This window comes from Dermacentor silvarum, unplaced genomic scaffold (assembly GCF_013339745.2).
Source record: "Dermacentor silvarum isolate Dsil-2018 unplaced genomic scaffold, BIME_Dsil_1.4 Seq1012, whole genome shotgun sequence".
NCBI classification, from domain to species: domain Eukaryota; kingdom Metazoa; phylum Arthropoda; class Arachnida; order Ixodida; family Ixodidae; genus Dermacentor; species Dermacentor silvarum.
In genome coordinates this window covers 69445-86113 of record NW_023605447.1, presented here as the reverse complement: position 1 = coordinate 86113, position 16669 = coordinate 69445, and the positions used below count along the sequence as shown (strand labels likewise).

The following is a 16669-nucleotide window of genomic DNA, read 5'->3' as shown; positions in this document are numbered from 1 at the left end:
AGACATAAGAGACAGAAAAGGCGCCTGCCCATCTTGTTCACTATAGCTCTACAAGCCTTGTTATTTTTCTATGGCTTTGAGGGAAAATACTAACCTTAGTTGTGTTTATTTCCCGTGGCTTTTCACAGGCTTAACTATGTTCACTAAACTAGAACATTACGATTTTAATGTTTGCCCCTTGACCTTCTCAAGTACTACTTGAAGCACAGGAAACAATGTATCAGAATTCCAGGACACACTCAAGAGTGAATTTAGGAGCAGGTATCTCCCAAAGAAGCACTTGGAGCCAATACTTTTTAACATTCATATAAAAGATATAAAAATCATCAGTAGCTTAGCATACTATATAATAGACTCGGATGACACCAGCCACTTCTCACACCATGCTGATAAATGTTTTAGTGACTGTCACATCCAGATAACATGGTGCTTGATAAGCAATCTTTGTCAAGCAACACAAACCTAAGCAAGCCTCGTCATGTTAACGATGACATATGGGAGCAACAAACTTTGGCCGTGCTTTTTGGTGGAATAATCACAGAAAAGGCTTCAGTGTTGACAATCCATGCTATTTAATGCCAAAATTTGAAGCACATTATTAACTGCGTGAATGTGAATGACAATAACCTATGCCATAGTTATGTTGGCTTTCTTTGTATACTTTGAAATTTGTAAGAAATGTTTAGTCTTTAGTGCAATATGTGCTTGTATTTTTTGTATTGGAAAGATGTGTCACTATGATGCATCAGTTTGTGACCATATTCGAAAGGAACTGTGTATTGTACAAATAATTTGTTTGGTCGAGATATCACTGTGTATACCGTAATAAGCATGTTTGTCAGTGCATTAACTCTTATATGAACAATGTATTCAAAATGTCTGTTGCCTAATACATTAGGGGCAGAGGCCTTTGTCAAGACACTAGAAAAGCTTGTGTTTTCCGTTGTCCTAGCACTTGCATTATTCGTTTTGTAAAGAACGAATGCTCAATTAAAAGAATGATGGACAAAATATAGGTGGCCATGTCTCAATAAGCAACATGTAAAGATAATGCCTGAAGAACTTCTGTGGACTGTCAAGCCTACCTTAATGGTTTATTTACATTAGTGCTTTTGAACTATCAAACACAGGTTCAGCTGCATCCATTGGGGCATCTGCAAGTGGGGCTGGCCAGATAAGGCTGCTGCGTGTGGCAACTATGCTTACAATACATTAACCATTGGTTCTAATGGAAGCGGAGAGGGGGGCAGAGGTTATGGTTGCCTCCCTGAAGAGAGCGCTTGTTTTTATGTGACATTTCCAAATTTACACTGAAACAAGCTCCTCAGCTTCTAAAAAACACTTTATAAAGTCGCAAAAATTGTGATGTAAACAATGTCTAAATGTTTGTTTCATCGCTGAAGTGCTGGAGGATACCCACCATCCTCATTCATTGTACACAGCTCTAAAGCCAGTGTGTATACAACAAAACTCGTTCCCTGCTCAGAATAAGCAGTCTGCTGCTCTGAATAGGCTGCCCTATTAACGAAAGGCTAACCTTTTGTTTCTCGAAAGCACAATTTTTCTCCCTAAAAAACCAGTCCGAGGTATCGCTACTCAACATTCTCTAAAAGTGAAATGCTTAGTGCAAATAAATGGCAGCAAAGAACGGTACCAAGCTGAACTGGTTTAAAACAAACATATAGAAAATTTCCTAATAAGCTGTGCAGTTGAAAGTGGAAATTGGTATTGAGTGATTCAGTTTGCTCCTTAGAATGACATTCTTTAAACTAGATCCCAAACTTTTTGCATGTTCATCTAATAGATTATTACTGCATTTATTTTGTGTTATAGTTACATGGATGCTTGTACATGCGTACAAGCATACACAAACTGCCTGTGCTGCTGTTTTCCTTAAGGGGGGACGTGTAAATTGCAGTGGTCAAAATTTTCAATTATCTGATTGATTTTTTTCCGGACCCTCAGAACTTTATTTACCTTGTGGTGAAATATTATAACAAAATACACGATAGCAATCAAGAATACAGCACTTTCCTAGAGTGCTGTCATCAAAAATTGCCAAAAAATCAGGCTTGGAGCTCAGTTTTCTCAGCTTTCATTTTTTGTGCAGTTGCTTTCAGTCATCCCAGTGCCATTTCTTAACAAATGAAGACAAAATTATTGTCTTTTGCCCTTTGATTTTGAAACATTATTGAGTGCAACAAAGTTGTTCATTTTATCTGCACCTTATCATTTTTTTGCAAAGGTCATTAGTTTGACAATATGCATCGGAAAGTTCAAAATACAATTTGGTGCTCATTTCGGCATTTGAAGAATAAACCAATAGCTTTATTGCACAGAATGAACCTTTGCGAACATGGTGATGTGAAAATCTTGAACTCATGTGTAATTAATGAATTTTGGGATGACCATTGGAGGCTGTCAAGTGTTGCAACTTGAAAACTATGATAGCACGAACCTGATTTCAGTTATATCAGCATAACAAATCACACCTGCCCCATGCCAAATTTCATCAATTTATTCCCATAAATAAAAAGTTTTTATTGCCACGTCCCCCCTTAAGTACAGCTTAAACTTCATTGCTGAAGCAATTATGCACTTTTCATATACAAGATTAGTGCTCGGTACAACAAGCGAAATGGTGATAAATGTCAAAAAATTTATTTTGCTGTTGAACATTCCAACTCCAGGGTGCGAATGGACAAGTGGGGAGACAAAGCTGCTGCTCGATTTGCATGGAACTTACTTCCCTCAAGTAGGCCCTCTAAAAATTCAAAAACAAAAAAGCAATGTTTGAAAAAATTGCAGCAGAGCTGAGACAAAGAATTGGTGCGACCAAGAGCAGAGAGCAGTGCTGCACGAGATATAAAACAGTGCTAAAGAGGAAAAAGGTAGCAGCCGTCGAAAATAATATATCGGGCAATTCGCCAACTGAGGTCCCCTATGAAGATGAGCTTGATAACATAATGTGGCTCGAGGACAGCCTGGAACCAGAAGTGGTGAGGGACGCGAGCCGCGTGGTGTCAAGAAAGACATACCAACAGTCACCAGCATCAGTCTTTCTGCCTTGGCACATCTAGAACTACAAGTTCGGCTAGTAGTGCCACAGAGACTGCTGCTGGTTCCCTTGAGCAGGAGCAGCAGCCCAGAGATGATGGCATAAAAAATCGGCGAAGTACAGCGCGGATCCTACAAATGACTGCATTATTGGAGAAGGTATAAGGGATTGAAGAACGCAGGGCAAAGCAGAAAGCAGCGAGAATGAAATTACACTGTTTAAGAAAAGTTTTCAACTTAACTCTACTAACAACGTTGTACACATTCCTTAAAAAAACAAAGCAATCACACTTTCAGTGATGGAAGCAACATTTTACTTTCCGGAGCAGAAAAAAATGCTCGTTACGAGCATCTATTGGTGTATTTGGAGCAGATGGCAAGATATACCATACGGCTCCTGGAGTAAAAAGCACCACTGAAGCGTCTTATACATATTAATATTTATTATGAAACATAATGCACATACAATAATCAATGCAAATTGCAAGAAACAAACAATCAAGAAGATGGATGGGTCTGAAACGCGCAGTAAAATGAGCTATATAATAAATATACCAGTACTTGTGGCACAAATGACATCAAACCGGTAAAGCTGAGCAACACATTATAAAGGTAACGACAATCACATATAACCATTGCCAAAGCAGCAGTTAATAATCGATATGACATCGAATTTATCTCAGTCACTTTTACATTTCACAAAAATACTGTGGCAGTCAAGTTCAAAAATACAGCTAAATGAGCTATATATTTAAAATGCCAATTCTTGTGGCAGAAACGAGATCAAAGCCAGTAAAGCTGAGCATCACAATCTAAAAGTAATCAGTCACATATCACAGTTGCCACAGTAGCAGTTCATAATCAGTATGAGATCGAATTTCCCAGCACCATTTCAGATAAGTTACCAACAATAATTAATTTGGAGCAGCATTTTTCTTTTGGAGCAACAGTTCCATCACTGCATTTTGAAAATGCATAACATTGCACATGCATGTACACCAACCCCACTTTTTTCTCTTCTGAGCATTGTACTGACAACGTAAAAGAAAATTGTTACACAATTATTATCTTGTGTGTAAAATATTTGTTAATGTAACTTTTTGTTTTACTTTTTTAGGTACTTTTGTTTTATGTAATTACGCTTCATAAATAGCAGCTGCCATTAATTCGTTTTTAATAACAATTGGTGGGGCCCCATTAGCAAGTTTGTTGGATCTCAAAATATTTACCTTGTAAATGTACAACTTATGGTAATTACCCTTTCAAAGGCTGATGCAAAGCATTTGTGGTGTGCCTTTCAACTTGTCTCATTGACCTGTCGATCATGCGACTGATCGGTTAAAAGAAGCTGTAGTCGCACCACTTGCTCGGCCATGGTTGGGTCTCTACAACTGCTACAATAAAGTTTTGCATTCTATAACTGTTCCTGGTAACTCAAACAGTCTTTGGCACATCTTGGGCACTTTTTTTAGGTAGGTAGGTTCCTCTCTAGCACTGTTTGGGGGCCTCCTCAAAAAAAGAAAAATTCAAGTCTCGTGGCATCAACCCAGCCCAACAGCCCCAAGCTCTAACCATTAGACCATGATCACGCAACTACTTTTCTCATGCCTATGGAAGCTAGCTCGTTCAGATGTCTGGCGCAAGCAGCATGTCACAGAGCACGAGCATGTGTACACACGCCAGTTTTCGTACTTATTTTCCATACATTACTTAATTAGTTACAATTTCATTGCATTAGAATATTTACATATATTTGCATTATCCCTAAAATCACACACAAGCTACCAGTTTGCATTTCCTGCTCAAATGTGCATTGCTTGAATCAAGCGATCCCGCTTTACCTCCCCTTGTCGACGGAGTGCGGCTTCACTCGATGTCAGGGGGCCGCAGTTCTGGGTGTCATCATCTGGTGGTGCTTGCCAGTTCCATGCTGAGCTTGCATCATCACTATATGGTGGCATATCTACATCCCCAGAACTAATGCACAGGTTGTGCAAAACACAACAAGCAATGATAAACTTATTCATTTCTTCTACACAAAAGAAGTCTAGGTGCAGCAGCTGGCAGAACCTACCCTTGAGGTCACCAAAGGCATTCTCAATTTCCACTCTTGCTGCCAAAAATGTTTAAAGGCATGTTGTCTTGAATGCAGATGGCCATAGTCCCAAAATGGTGTGATGATGTAATCCCAAAGTGGATAAGCAGCATCTCCAAGAACATGAAACTTCCCAAAGCAACAAATGCCAGGCAACCGCTCTGCCAGCCCAGACTTCCTGAAAATCCTGGAGTCATGGATTTTGCTAGGACTGCCAACATGTGACGTCCAGAAACTTGTAGTCGCACACAGCTTGAAAAGTCAAAGATGGGTAGCTGTGCCTGTTGATATATGTAGAGCGCACCTTTTTAGCAGAGCACCGGACACTTATGTATGAGCCATCAATACATCCAATGGTATTGCAATACACCTGCAATATTAAGAGAAATTAAGCAACACCTCTGACAGAAATTTAAAATTTACACAGCTTAACTGAACTGAATGAGTAGCTTTTTGGCCAAAATGGGGATCGAGTTTAATCGGGCTGGGTTCACATGTGACGATATAAGTCCAAATCATGCCAAAATTCCTAAACAGAAAGCATCATGTCGCACAATATTGTTGCTAAATAGAGTGCATGGCATCAATAACAGTAAAACATCAATAAAATTCTTACCTGCTCAAAGTCTTCTGACAGCTGACCGAGGTCTCCTGGAAACGTGCGATGTTCACCAAATACTCAAGCATGCACTCAACAATCCTAAATGCTGTTGTATCCCCAATGCCGAATCGACTGGCTACATCCCTCAAGCACGCCTCATTTGCTGCGAATCTGAAAAAGTATACATATTTTATGAACAATCAGTATAAGCAGCAAGTTAGAAGGAATACAAGGAATACCTGCAATAAAATGCTAACCGTTCAAATAATGGTATGCCCTTTAATCTGTTCAGGCGCTATATACAATAATGGAGCTTCCAAGCTTTGTGCCAAAAAAGTAGAAATAGTAGGAATATTAGCCAGGTATGCAATGTAATGCTCACTCCTTACAGCTTTTCAGACGGAAATAAGGGTGGAAGCCTGTCTATTACATGCTGCTTTTATCCCTATGCCTATGATGCTATCCCTATGATACAGGTGTGTGCACAAATGTTAAAATTTTATCCTTCAACATCTACAACCGAAATGCGCAAGATAGACTGGTGCCTGTCTTGTCATTCAAAGCTACAGTGTGTATAAAAGTGGCCCTTGCGTCAATCATTTTCTTCGGCATTTACGAATGCGGTTCAGGTGTGTTGCATGTGAACCAGGGGATCTCATGCTGGACATTTATGCAGTGTCGGCAATCTTCAAATGCAATAAAAAGAGACAGAAACAATTTCTGCGTAAAGGAGTCAATTGATGTTTTATGGAAATAAACATTTAAGGCTTTGAATGACTTTGGAATGCAAAAACACAAGCGCTCGATCTAATCGCACACCTTGTGCATTTTGATCAAGCGGCCGTGACGGAACGAACACCACAAAATTGCACTAAATTTCACTACTTGAAAGCTGGACGTAAGGTTAAGTAAACAGGCACACAAGACTTTAAACAACTCAATGACTCACCAAAGGAAGACCAGAACGTGCTCTTCAGCGGTTTTAGAAGGGTACCTGCCATGATCACTGCAAGGACAGAAATCAGAGTTCTCGAACCTCCTGATCAGGTTGTCCGCTACAGCTCTCGAAACTCTCAAGTTCATGCGGAACTGCAAACAAGTAAATATTTACCAGACGGAATAACGAGATATCTCCAGTATTAAAGTTGGGCAATGCTTACCTCTTCATCTCAGTATAGCCGCACAACGTAACGAATCCGACAATCCTTGGACATTTGCGTGGCTGTTCAGAGAAGACTTCGTACAGCGCCTGCGTAACCTCATAATCGCTGCCGTCCGAGCTGGAAGAGCTACTGTTCGAACTGCTCTCATCGCTAAACCTGAGCTCTACAGCAGCAGCGAACGCAGCTTTTTGCGTAGCAGCACAATACACAATGGCTGTGTTCTAATACTCGCCCAAGACGGCAAAGTAGACAGCGGCCATCTTAAGTCATATTCCAATTCTCACGAAGGCGTCAAAGTAGACAGCTTCGCGAAGACAGCATCGAAGTCAGAAATGATGCAGGCTACTTTCCTGTCCAAACAAGATGGCGGCTGAGCACGATGCTTGGAAAGCCGACAGGAAGGTCATCAGCGCACAAGAAAAGGTGGACACGCTTTCCTAGCCCTTAATGTAAGTCACATCGTGTTTTTCATAGGTTTGCAGGTGCAAGGACTTAAAATACAGAACTAATTTGTGTTTTTCTCAATGTTTTTTTCTCGTTGTGTCTTCTTGTCTTCCATACGTTGAGTTTCTTGTCTTCCATAAGTCATCCAGACGGTTAAAACGAGTTCCATTATGTGGCCTCGAAGCTGTCTCGGCTGTCTCCTTAGATGTCTACATAGACAGTCTCTGATGCTGGCCAGAATTGGAACACACCGGATGTTGTGCGCACGACCTACTGAACTCCAGACCTGCACAGATCTCCCTGCTCCAGCACCCCTGGTCTAGTTCACCCATTTTGCCGCTAGGGATGGAACGTACGAGCAGAGTGGCGCTAGCTATAACCTGTTCGCTGTCGTCTGCTTCTGCAATCTGTTCCAGCGCTCGTGCCGCTATTTCGGCAGCCACAAAGTGTTTACATTGTTTGTAAATGCATAAATTCACAAAAATAAAAAAGAAAACAAAATTTGCGAATGATTGCTTCTCATTTCGATCCCGAAATAGAGTAGGAAGAGCGGTGCAAGAAAGGAAAACGAGTACAGCCGGCAGACGATAACATTTCTTCCCGTTGCCTTTGCAGTAGGGGAAAAACAAATCTGATTACCAGAAGATTCATAGAATAAAATATAGTGCAATAGAGTAATAATGAAACACAATAATAAAGAACTTGATATATTGATATGAACGAGGAAATTTAAAAGAATCACGCAGACGATATTGTTACAACGCTGGGAACAAGGTGGAAGAAGAAGGGCACGAGCTGGTGTCGGAAGACAACAACGTTAAGGACTTGCCTGCGCTGCCTGTCTCGGAATATCAGCTGTAAATAGATTTCACTGTTACTTCCATCCTTGTGTCACATTTTGGTGGAGCTGCGGGGTACATCTCATGCGAGACGGAGCTCCGAAGCAGACGTAGCCTGGCCGTTACCACCATGCCGACTGATGAAGCGGCTACAACGGCGACCACAACGGTGCCCACCATGCCAACCGTCACCTTGGCTCAGCCCCGCGACCCTGGCACGTTTACGGAGACCGACAACCTGGACGTCTAAGATTGGCTCTGGCTATACGAGCATGTCAGTGAAAGTAACAGGTGGGACCAGACCGTTATGTTAGCCAATCTGATCTACTACTTGAACGGCACGGCAAGGGTCTGGTTTCAGACACACAAAGAGGAGCTAACGAGTTGGGAGCAATGTAAGAAACAGCTCGGCAACCTTTTTGGGAGGACAGTTGGGCGACAACGAGCCGCGAAGAGGGAACTCGGAACTCGCGCCCAGACGTCAACCGAGTCATACATGACATATATTCAGGACGTTCTTGCCCTTTGCCGCAAGGTGGACGAGCGAATGCCGGAAGATGAAAAGGTGAACCATGTGCTGAAGGGCATAGCTGACGATGCCTTTAACCTGCTCGTGTACAAGAACTGCACCAGCATCGACGACATCATAAGTGAATGCAGACATTTCGAAGAAGCTAAAGGCCATCGAATTGTCCATCACTATACCCGTCTTCCGAATACAGCCGCTACATCATCGTGCGAAGACCATTCCTCGCCCCAGCCAACCACGTCCGAAAGCATTGTGCGCATCGTTCATCGAGAGATAGAGGCCGCATCGCCGGTGAACTCCCAGACGTATGCCCCGAACGATTTTTGACCGACGGTTTCCCTAATCCAGTCTGTCGTTCCCGAAGAACTGGCGAACCTTGGTGTTCCCTCCGTTTGCCCCATCAACCTATCCGATGCCTTTACTACTACTGTCCCGGCTCCGCGGAACCAGTACCTCTCACGGCCCTATCGTAACCCAATGGAATGGCGAACACCAGATGACGGGCCTATTTGCTTTAACTGCCGACATGTTGGACATATTTCTCGTCACTGAACCTCACTGTTGCAGTACTGTAGCAACACCTGGACACGCTACTGATGCAGTCACTGAACATCACTGTTGCAGTACTGCCGCAACACCTGGACATGCTCATTTCGATCTCCATTCCAACCAGACCATCGCTCACCAGGTAGTCGCCCGCCGCCGCAAGAACCCACAGAGCCTTACCACCGTGCTGAGACCTCGCCACCTACACGGCCGAGTCGTTTGGCTTATCCTCGATGGCCCCTGCCTCACCCAGCTACTGTTCGCCGTTCTCCGTCGCCCGTGTACCGGCGCTCGTCGGAAAACTGACGGGTGCAGCTCCGAGGGGTGACGCTGCTACATCGACCCGGACTGAAATTCCTCTGCTGACCCTGCCGATGGATATAAATTTACTTCAGGTGTATGTGGATGGTGTCCTTGTGACGGCTTTGTTGCCGGCGCGCACATCTCTGTTATGAGTGACCATCTTCGACGCCTGACTAAAGTCATCACACCTGCTGCGTCCTGTGTTGTGCGGGTCGCTGATGGCAGAACACCGGCCGTCATAGGAATGTGCGCTGCTCGTGTCATTGTCGCCGGCCGTCAGACCTCTGTTCTTTTCACTATTCTGGAAGAATGTCCCCACGACGTTATTTTGGGTCTCGATTTTCTATCAGCGCATTCGGCGTTGATTGATTGCTCCACGGGACTTGTTCAGTTTGATTTGCCCTGCTCTTCTGACCCTCCTCAGGAAGTTTCCAGCAGATTGTGTTCAACCGAGCAAATTCGTCTTGCCCCCCAAGCTATGACGTGCGTCGTTCTTTCGCCCTCGCCACATGTGCCTGACGGCGATTACATCGTCTCTCCTATTTCGGACGTCCCCCTGACCCATAACATTGCACTTCCTCACACTGTCGTCATTGTTACGAACAATTCCACGTGCCTGCCTATTCTAAACTTCGGACCATACAGCCACGTTCTACCGCAAGACATAGGTTTAGGCGCGCTGTCATCTTGCGAAGACTACCAACTCGGCCTTGACGACTGAAACGTCGTCTCAAGGTGCTTCATCGCCCTTCTTCACGAACTACCTTACCCGACGTCTCTAACATGATTTCTCCTGATCTCGCGCCTCAGCACGCCGACCAGTTACGTCGTTTTCTCGCCTCATTCAGCGACATTTTTTACTTCGATGGTCGCCCTTTAGGGCAGACTTCCATTGCGAAACACGTCATTGACACTGGCGACGCCCATCCGATTCGCCGGAGACCATATCGGGTGTCCTTGCATGAGCGACAAGTTATTCAAACGGAAGTCGAAAAGATGCTTTCTCTGGGCATTGAGCCGTCTTCAAGCTTGTGGGCGTCCCCTGTAGTCCTAGTTAAAAAAGGACAACACCTGGCACTTCTGCGTGGACTACCGGCACTTGAACAATATAACAAAAAAAGATGTTTATCCTCTCCCCCGCATCGATGACGCGCTGGACTGCCTTCACGGTGCGAAATATTTTTCTTCCATCGACCTTCGGTCCGGCTACTGGCAGATTGCTGTAGACGACATGGACTGCGAGAAGACAGCGTTTGTAACACCAGATGGCCTATACCAGTTCAAAGTCATGCCTTTCGGCTTGTGTAATGCCCCAGCCACGTTCGAACGTATGATGGACGCACTTCTGCATGGACTCAAGTGGTCCATCTGTCTTTGTTACCTAGATGACGTCATCGTTTTCGCTCCTACGTTTGCCACACACCTCGAGCGCCTTTCATTAGTTCTTTCTGTATTTCGAAATGCTGGCCTCCAGCTTAATTCGTCTAAGTGTCACTTCGGTCACTGCCAAATCACTATCCTTGGCCATCTTGTTGACTCATCTGGTGTGCGCCCAGACCCAGATAAAGTGCGGGCTGTGCAGAATTTTCCCGTACCGACCAGCGCCAAGGATGTACGGAGCTTTGTGGGCCTGTGTTCTTACTTCCGCCGCTTTGTTCACAACTTTGCGGAAGTCGCCCGACCTCTTACTGCACTTCTGAAAGCTGATGCTTCATTTACCTGGGGCCCTGAGCAAGCGACCGCCTTCTCGAAACTCATCTCCCTGTTGACATCTCCACCTATTTTGACGCACTTCGACCCGGTCTGTGCCTACGGAAGTCCGCACTGACGCCAGTGGTCATGGAATCGGCGCAATTTTGTCTCAGCGTCAGCGAGGGAATGACCGTGTGATTGCATACGCAAGTCGTTTGCTTTCGGCTGCTGAACGCAACAATTCTATCACCGAGCGAGAGTGCCTTGCACTTGTCTGGGCCGTCGCGAAATTTCGTCCATACTTATACGGTTGGCCATTTACAGTCACTACAGACCGCCACGTGCTGTGCTGGCTCTCTTCCCTGAAGGACCCTACCAGGCCGCCTCGGTCACTTCAGGAGTACCCGTACACCGTGGCCTACAAGTCGGGTCGTTTACACCAACATGTTGACTGTCTGTCACGTCATCCTGTGGACCATCCGGATATTTGTGCGACCGACACTCCTGCTCCCTCGCTCTCTGCATTCGCTGACCTCGCCACCGAGCAGCGCCGTGACCCCTATATACGTGACGTCATGGACAAGCTCGCGTCTGCGCCGTCTGACCCCTCCCTTCGACTGTTTCTCATCCAGGACGGCACGTTGTATCGGCGCAGCATGCACCCTAGTGGTCCCGAGCTGCTGTTTGTCATTCCCCGCCATCTGCGTGCCACCATTCTCTCTCAGTTACACGATGTACCCACGGCTGGTCACCTTGGCGTCTCTCGCAAGTACAATCGTGCACGACGCCGATTCTTTTGGCCCGGTCTATACCGATCTGTCAACCGCTACGTCGCTTCTTGCGAGTTATGTCAGCGCCGGAAAAAGCCACCTCTACTCTCAGCTGGTCGCCTTCAACCTATCGACGTGCCATCCAAACCGTTCTTTCGCATTGGGTTAGACCTGCTTGGACCTTTCCCTATATCCGCTTCTGGCAACAAGTGGATTGCTGTCGCTACCGACTATGCAACTCGGTACACGATCACCAAAGCTCTTCCGACATCCTGCACGACCAACGTCGCTGAATTTCTTTTGCACAACATCATCCTTCATCACGGCGCTTCTCATCAACTTCTTACAGACCGCGGCCGGTATTTCCTCTCCCGAGTTGTGGACGACCTACTCCGTTCTTCCGCCACCAAGCACAAGCTCACTACTGCCTACCATCCGCAGACGAACGGCTTGACTGAGCGCCTTAATCGCACCATCACCGACATGCTATCAATGTATGTTTCCGATGCCCACCGTGACTGGGACAATGCTCTCCCTTCGTCACATTCGCGTACAATTCGTCGTGTCACGACACAGCCGGTTACCTCACCTTTATCTATTGTACGGCCGCGACCCCGTATGCCTTTTCGACAACCGTCCTGCCCCGCTCGATTCTACTTCGGAATACGCCCGAGACGTCATTGCCACAGCCGAACAGGCACGTCAAATTGCTCGTCGCCTTTCTAATTCCCAGAACAAGCAGAAGAACACATATGATGGTCGCCAACGTGACGCTAATTTCCTTCCCGGGGACCTTGTCCTTCTATGGTCTCCTAGCCGCCACGTGGGCCTATCAGAAAAGCTAATGTCGCGCTACGCTGGTCCTTACTGGGTCCTCCGCCAGGTGACAGCTGTAACATACGACAGCTGTCACCTGGCGGAGGACCCAGTAAGGACCAGCGGGAGTCGGTCACGACTCCCGCTTGCTCTGCCCAGCCTCCCCGTGACGTCGTGCATGTTGGCCGCCTCAAACGCTACCAGTCTTCATCTACATAAGACGCACCGGGACGGTGCTTCCACGCCGGAGGGCCATATGTTACAACGCTGCGAACAAGGTGGAAGAAGAAGGGCACGAGCTGGTGTCGGAAGACAACAACGTTAGGGACTTGCCTGCGCTGCCTGTCTCTTGTATTATCAGCTGTAAATAGATTTCACTGTTACTTTCATCTTTGTGTCACAAATATGTATACGCAGACCACACACAGACTGCGTGAATCTGCAGACGCTGCAGAAGGCATGTAACTTCAGCCTTGGACGCATGAAGCTTGCTTGAGTTAATTATACAGATGGGATAACGTAAACGATCACATTATGTTATACTGCTGTGGGCCATCATGTAAGTCAGAACAAAGCAAGGAATCTAGCATCAGTTTTCACAGTTACATAAAAGCTTTGCGATGCGTATTCGACGGACCAAACAAACACGTAAACAATCACTCGATCAGTTGTTTTTTTTCCTTGTGTGGAGCGGCACAATATTTTCACATAATGGCAAACCTAGAAAGAATTCGTCTACTATTTTACACGTTATTACATAGCGCTACAATGAGTACACTTAAACAATTTTGGCATACTAGCTGTTGTCTTCGCAAGAAATTGTCACATATGCTAGCAGTCCGCCACAGATGAGCAGGTGCCCACATTCGAACGCCGCCCAGCCGCCGCCGAGTAGCAGACGGATGGATGAGGCTGAACCCTTTAAACCGGGCAGTGGCATACGCCACCTGGCCATGACTATTAACATATTTTGTACTTTGTGGCGGGTGAAATTTCACCCCTGCCTTGATTTTATCCACCAATCAGATAACCTCTGTTTGGTTATTTCTACCCGCTATTTGGTTAGTCTATTTTGCCTTCACTGTCCCTAAACCCCAATGCTTTGAAAAAATCAGCCCCGTTGCCTTGCACTGTAGGGTTAAGCCCTTTACAGACAAGTATGAGGTGTTCAGCCGTTTCCTCTTCTTCTCCACACGCACAGCACAACGTGTCTATACCTTGGTACTTGACTCGGTACATCTTAGTCCGCAATACAGACGAACAGGTTATAAAAGCGCCACCTATGGCCACCAGTTGAACGAGAGTGGGCGCACGCGGCTCCCATAGAAGCCGGGTATCTGTGCAGGTCTGGAGTTCCAGTAGGTCGTGGTTGTGCGCACCGATTTCACTTTTAAAGACTGAAGTGACGCGGGCTATTTCCGCCCGAATCCGCGCCTCGTTGGCGGAGCAAGTGAGAGCGATCTGGCGCGGAGCGAGTTGATCCGAAACGACCAGTGGAAAGCACCAAAGAGGAAAGCGCGAACCCGCTCCTGATCGACCAGTTAAATTGGAATTCGTTGCCGCGGAGCAAGAAATCCTGCTCCGAATCGACCAGTGAAAAACGCCATTAGAAACGAAATTTCACATACCTGTTCCTTGGCTTTTTCAATGAGGCAAGAGAGATGAACGCTGTAAGGATACCACTCTCCGCTGTTCGTTCGCCATTCCCAGTTGACTCCTTTCGCCGGAGCGCTGTCAAGAGGATACAGATTCCTTCGTACCGGGGAAGCAGCACCTGTAATTTTGTCATGCACCATCACGCTTACGACAGGCATCAGACTACAGCACGTGCAGCGAGGGCCACGGAGAGTATGTGCGCTTACAGTGATCCGGTTCGTCGCCAAAGACTTGCTGCATTTTCACAACATCAACAAAGTGAGCTTTGACACCGCTGCACGAGATGTCAATCGGTACTTTCGTTTCATCCTTGCTTTCCGACTTGATCCTCGCCCGTTCAAGCTTTTCGCAGACGTCCGGCGGGTACGCCGTCCATGTTCCCGAGAAATGGACATATTCCCACACCGCTACAGATAGCGTTACAGCATTAGCCATTATCTAATGTTCTTTGTGGCCTATTAAAACTCCACTAATGTTTAAAATCTCAGACTCCGCACACACGGCACAGCCTGATTTCAATGGATTTCACGACCAGCTTACCGCGCGGCTACCCTTGTGTTTGCTTGTTTTCCAACACATGCTGATATCGATACTAGCGAGGCTATCCTAATAAAAAAAGACGACATAAAATATTTTCCTAACGCAGAAAAAAATGAACAATAAATAAACTTGTCATTTTATGTTGAAAATGTCTTGCGTAGCATTTTTGGCTGTTCTTGCGGTAATTTAGCGCTCGTTTTTGCGATACTTAGCTTCTGTTTTCGTTGCGAGGCGGAAGCCGCAGAACCATGCGAATCGCGGCAATTTCAAATTACACACTCTATTTCAAGTTCTCGTATTATGGCTATAGGTGCTCTGTGTTATGGCCACCATACGCGTACGATAGATTCTTCGGTTTTGTTAGATATTTTCGTGCTAAATATGCTCATATTAGCACGAAAATATTGGCTCATATTGGCTCGAGTTTTGCTTCTGCCTGGTTATGCACTTTCATAAGCGGCGTTTAGGGCATGTGGGTGCTTTTTGGAACGACAGCCAAATATGCTGCGGCTTTGTGCACCTTTCAGCTTAATTCAACTTCACCAGTTGTTGTGCTAACATTTATGTTTCCTAAGAATTAGATGGCATAATCAGAGTCGTGTACCAAATAAAGCGTAGAGAAATGTAATAATGAAGACGGGAAAACCAGAAAACAGTTACATTGCTCGCTCAGCTATTATAATTTATAATGATTCCTTAAGTGCCAGAATTCGTCGTAAAAGAATATAATGCTAGGAAACGCGAGATTCACATGCTCTCGAATTCAATACTACATACGGTAGGTTGTATCGGTATATCGGTAAAATATTAAAATTCTTGCTTTTCAACCAAGGTTCCAGCAGAACATGGTCAGCAGAACTCGCTGTTTCGAAACGTGACGAAATAAGTAAAAAATAAATGAAACACGAACCATACTGTGCGTGTGGGCCGTTATGTCCCGTTTCGAAGTCCGTTCTTGTGCAAAAACATACAGCCACGTTGCCTACGCGTCGTTGCGAATATGTTAAGACTGCCGGCGCGCCGGTGGTGACGGAAGCTGAATTCTGAATTGGTAAACTCGTTTTCACTGCGTCAATTGATTGAAAGTCATTTAGGCGCAGGTCCTATGTGGGGATGAACGGGGCGTTGCCAGACTACAAAGTCGTTCACATGGTTATGGTTTCCAGTCGTTTGAGTGACGGTCACTTGTGCTGATGCTGTGTGCGATCAGGAGCCTGGTTTATCAGTCCCCCTAAACCACCCTTATCAGGCCCCTCTGACTACCATATGTGGCAGATAATAGCTGCGTGTTAGGATCAGCGAGCAACGCTTCACGGTAATTCGTGCAATGTAAAGCTTGTATGGTCATTCTTCCTGTATCGAACGCAGAACATTGCCATAATAAATGATGAAGGTCTGCGCGGTAGCGCAGCCCGCAGATCTTGCACGTCACTGTAGTAATGTCGGGTTGTTGCCTTGTTGCTATAGAGTGTGGTGTGTAGGCTGAATTTGCGAAAAACCTTGTTGTCGAAGACCTCTTGAGAGCGTGAAAGGGGGGACTTGCTCGAAAAGGGGACAGGTGGGGTGACCTGCTGAAAACGCCGTCTACTTCAAGTGCGCAGGGACGTGCGCACATATA

General features: G+C 45.6%; 1 protein-coding gene across 1 annotated transcript in view; it reads right to left on the bottom strand.

Annotated features, from left to right (window-relative positions):
- LOC119434343 (E3 ubiquitin-protein ligase DTX4) overlaps positions 1–15069 on the bottom strand; it is a 62279-nt gene extending 47210 nt beyond the window's left edge. The window contains exons 1-2 of the mRNA XM_049659452.1: positions 14718–15069; positions 14484–14629 (exon numbers count right to left, since the gene is read on the bottom strand). Coding sequence (XP_049515409.1) covers positions 14484–14629; positions 14718–14946 — 375 coding nt within the window. The 5' untranslated portion in view covers positions 14947–15069. The remainder of the gene's footprint in view (positions 1–14483; positions 14630–14717) is intronic.
- Positions 15070–16669: the final 1600 nt, after the last annotated feature.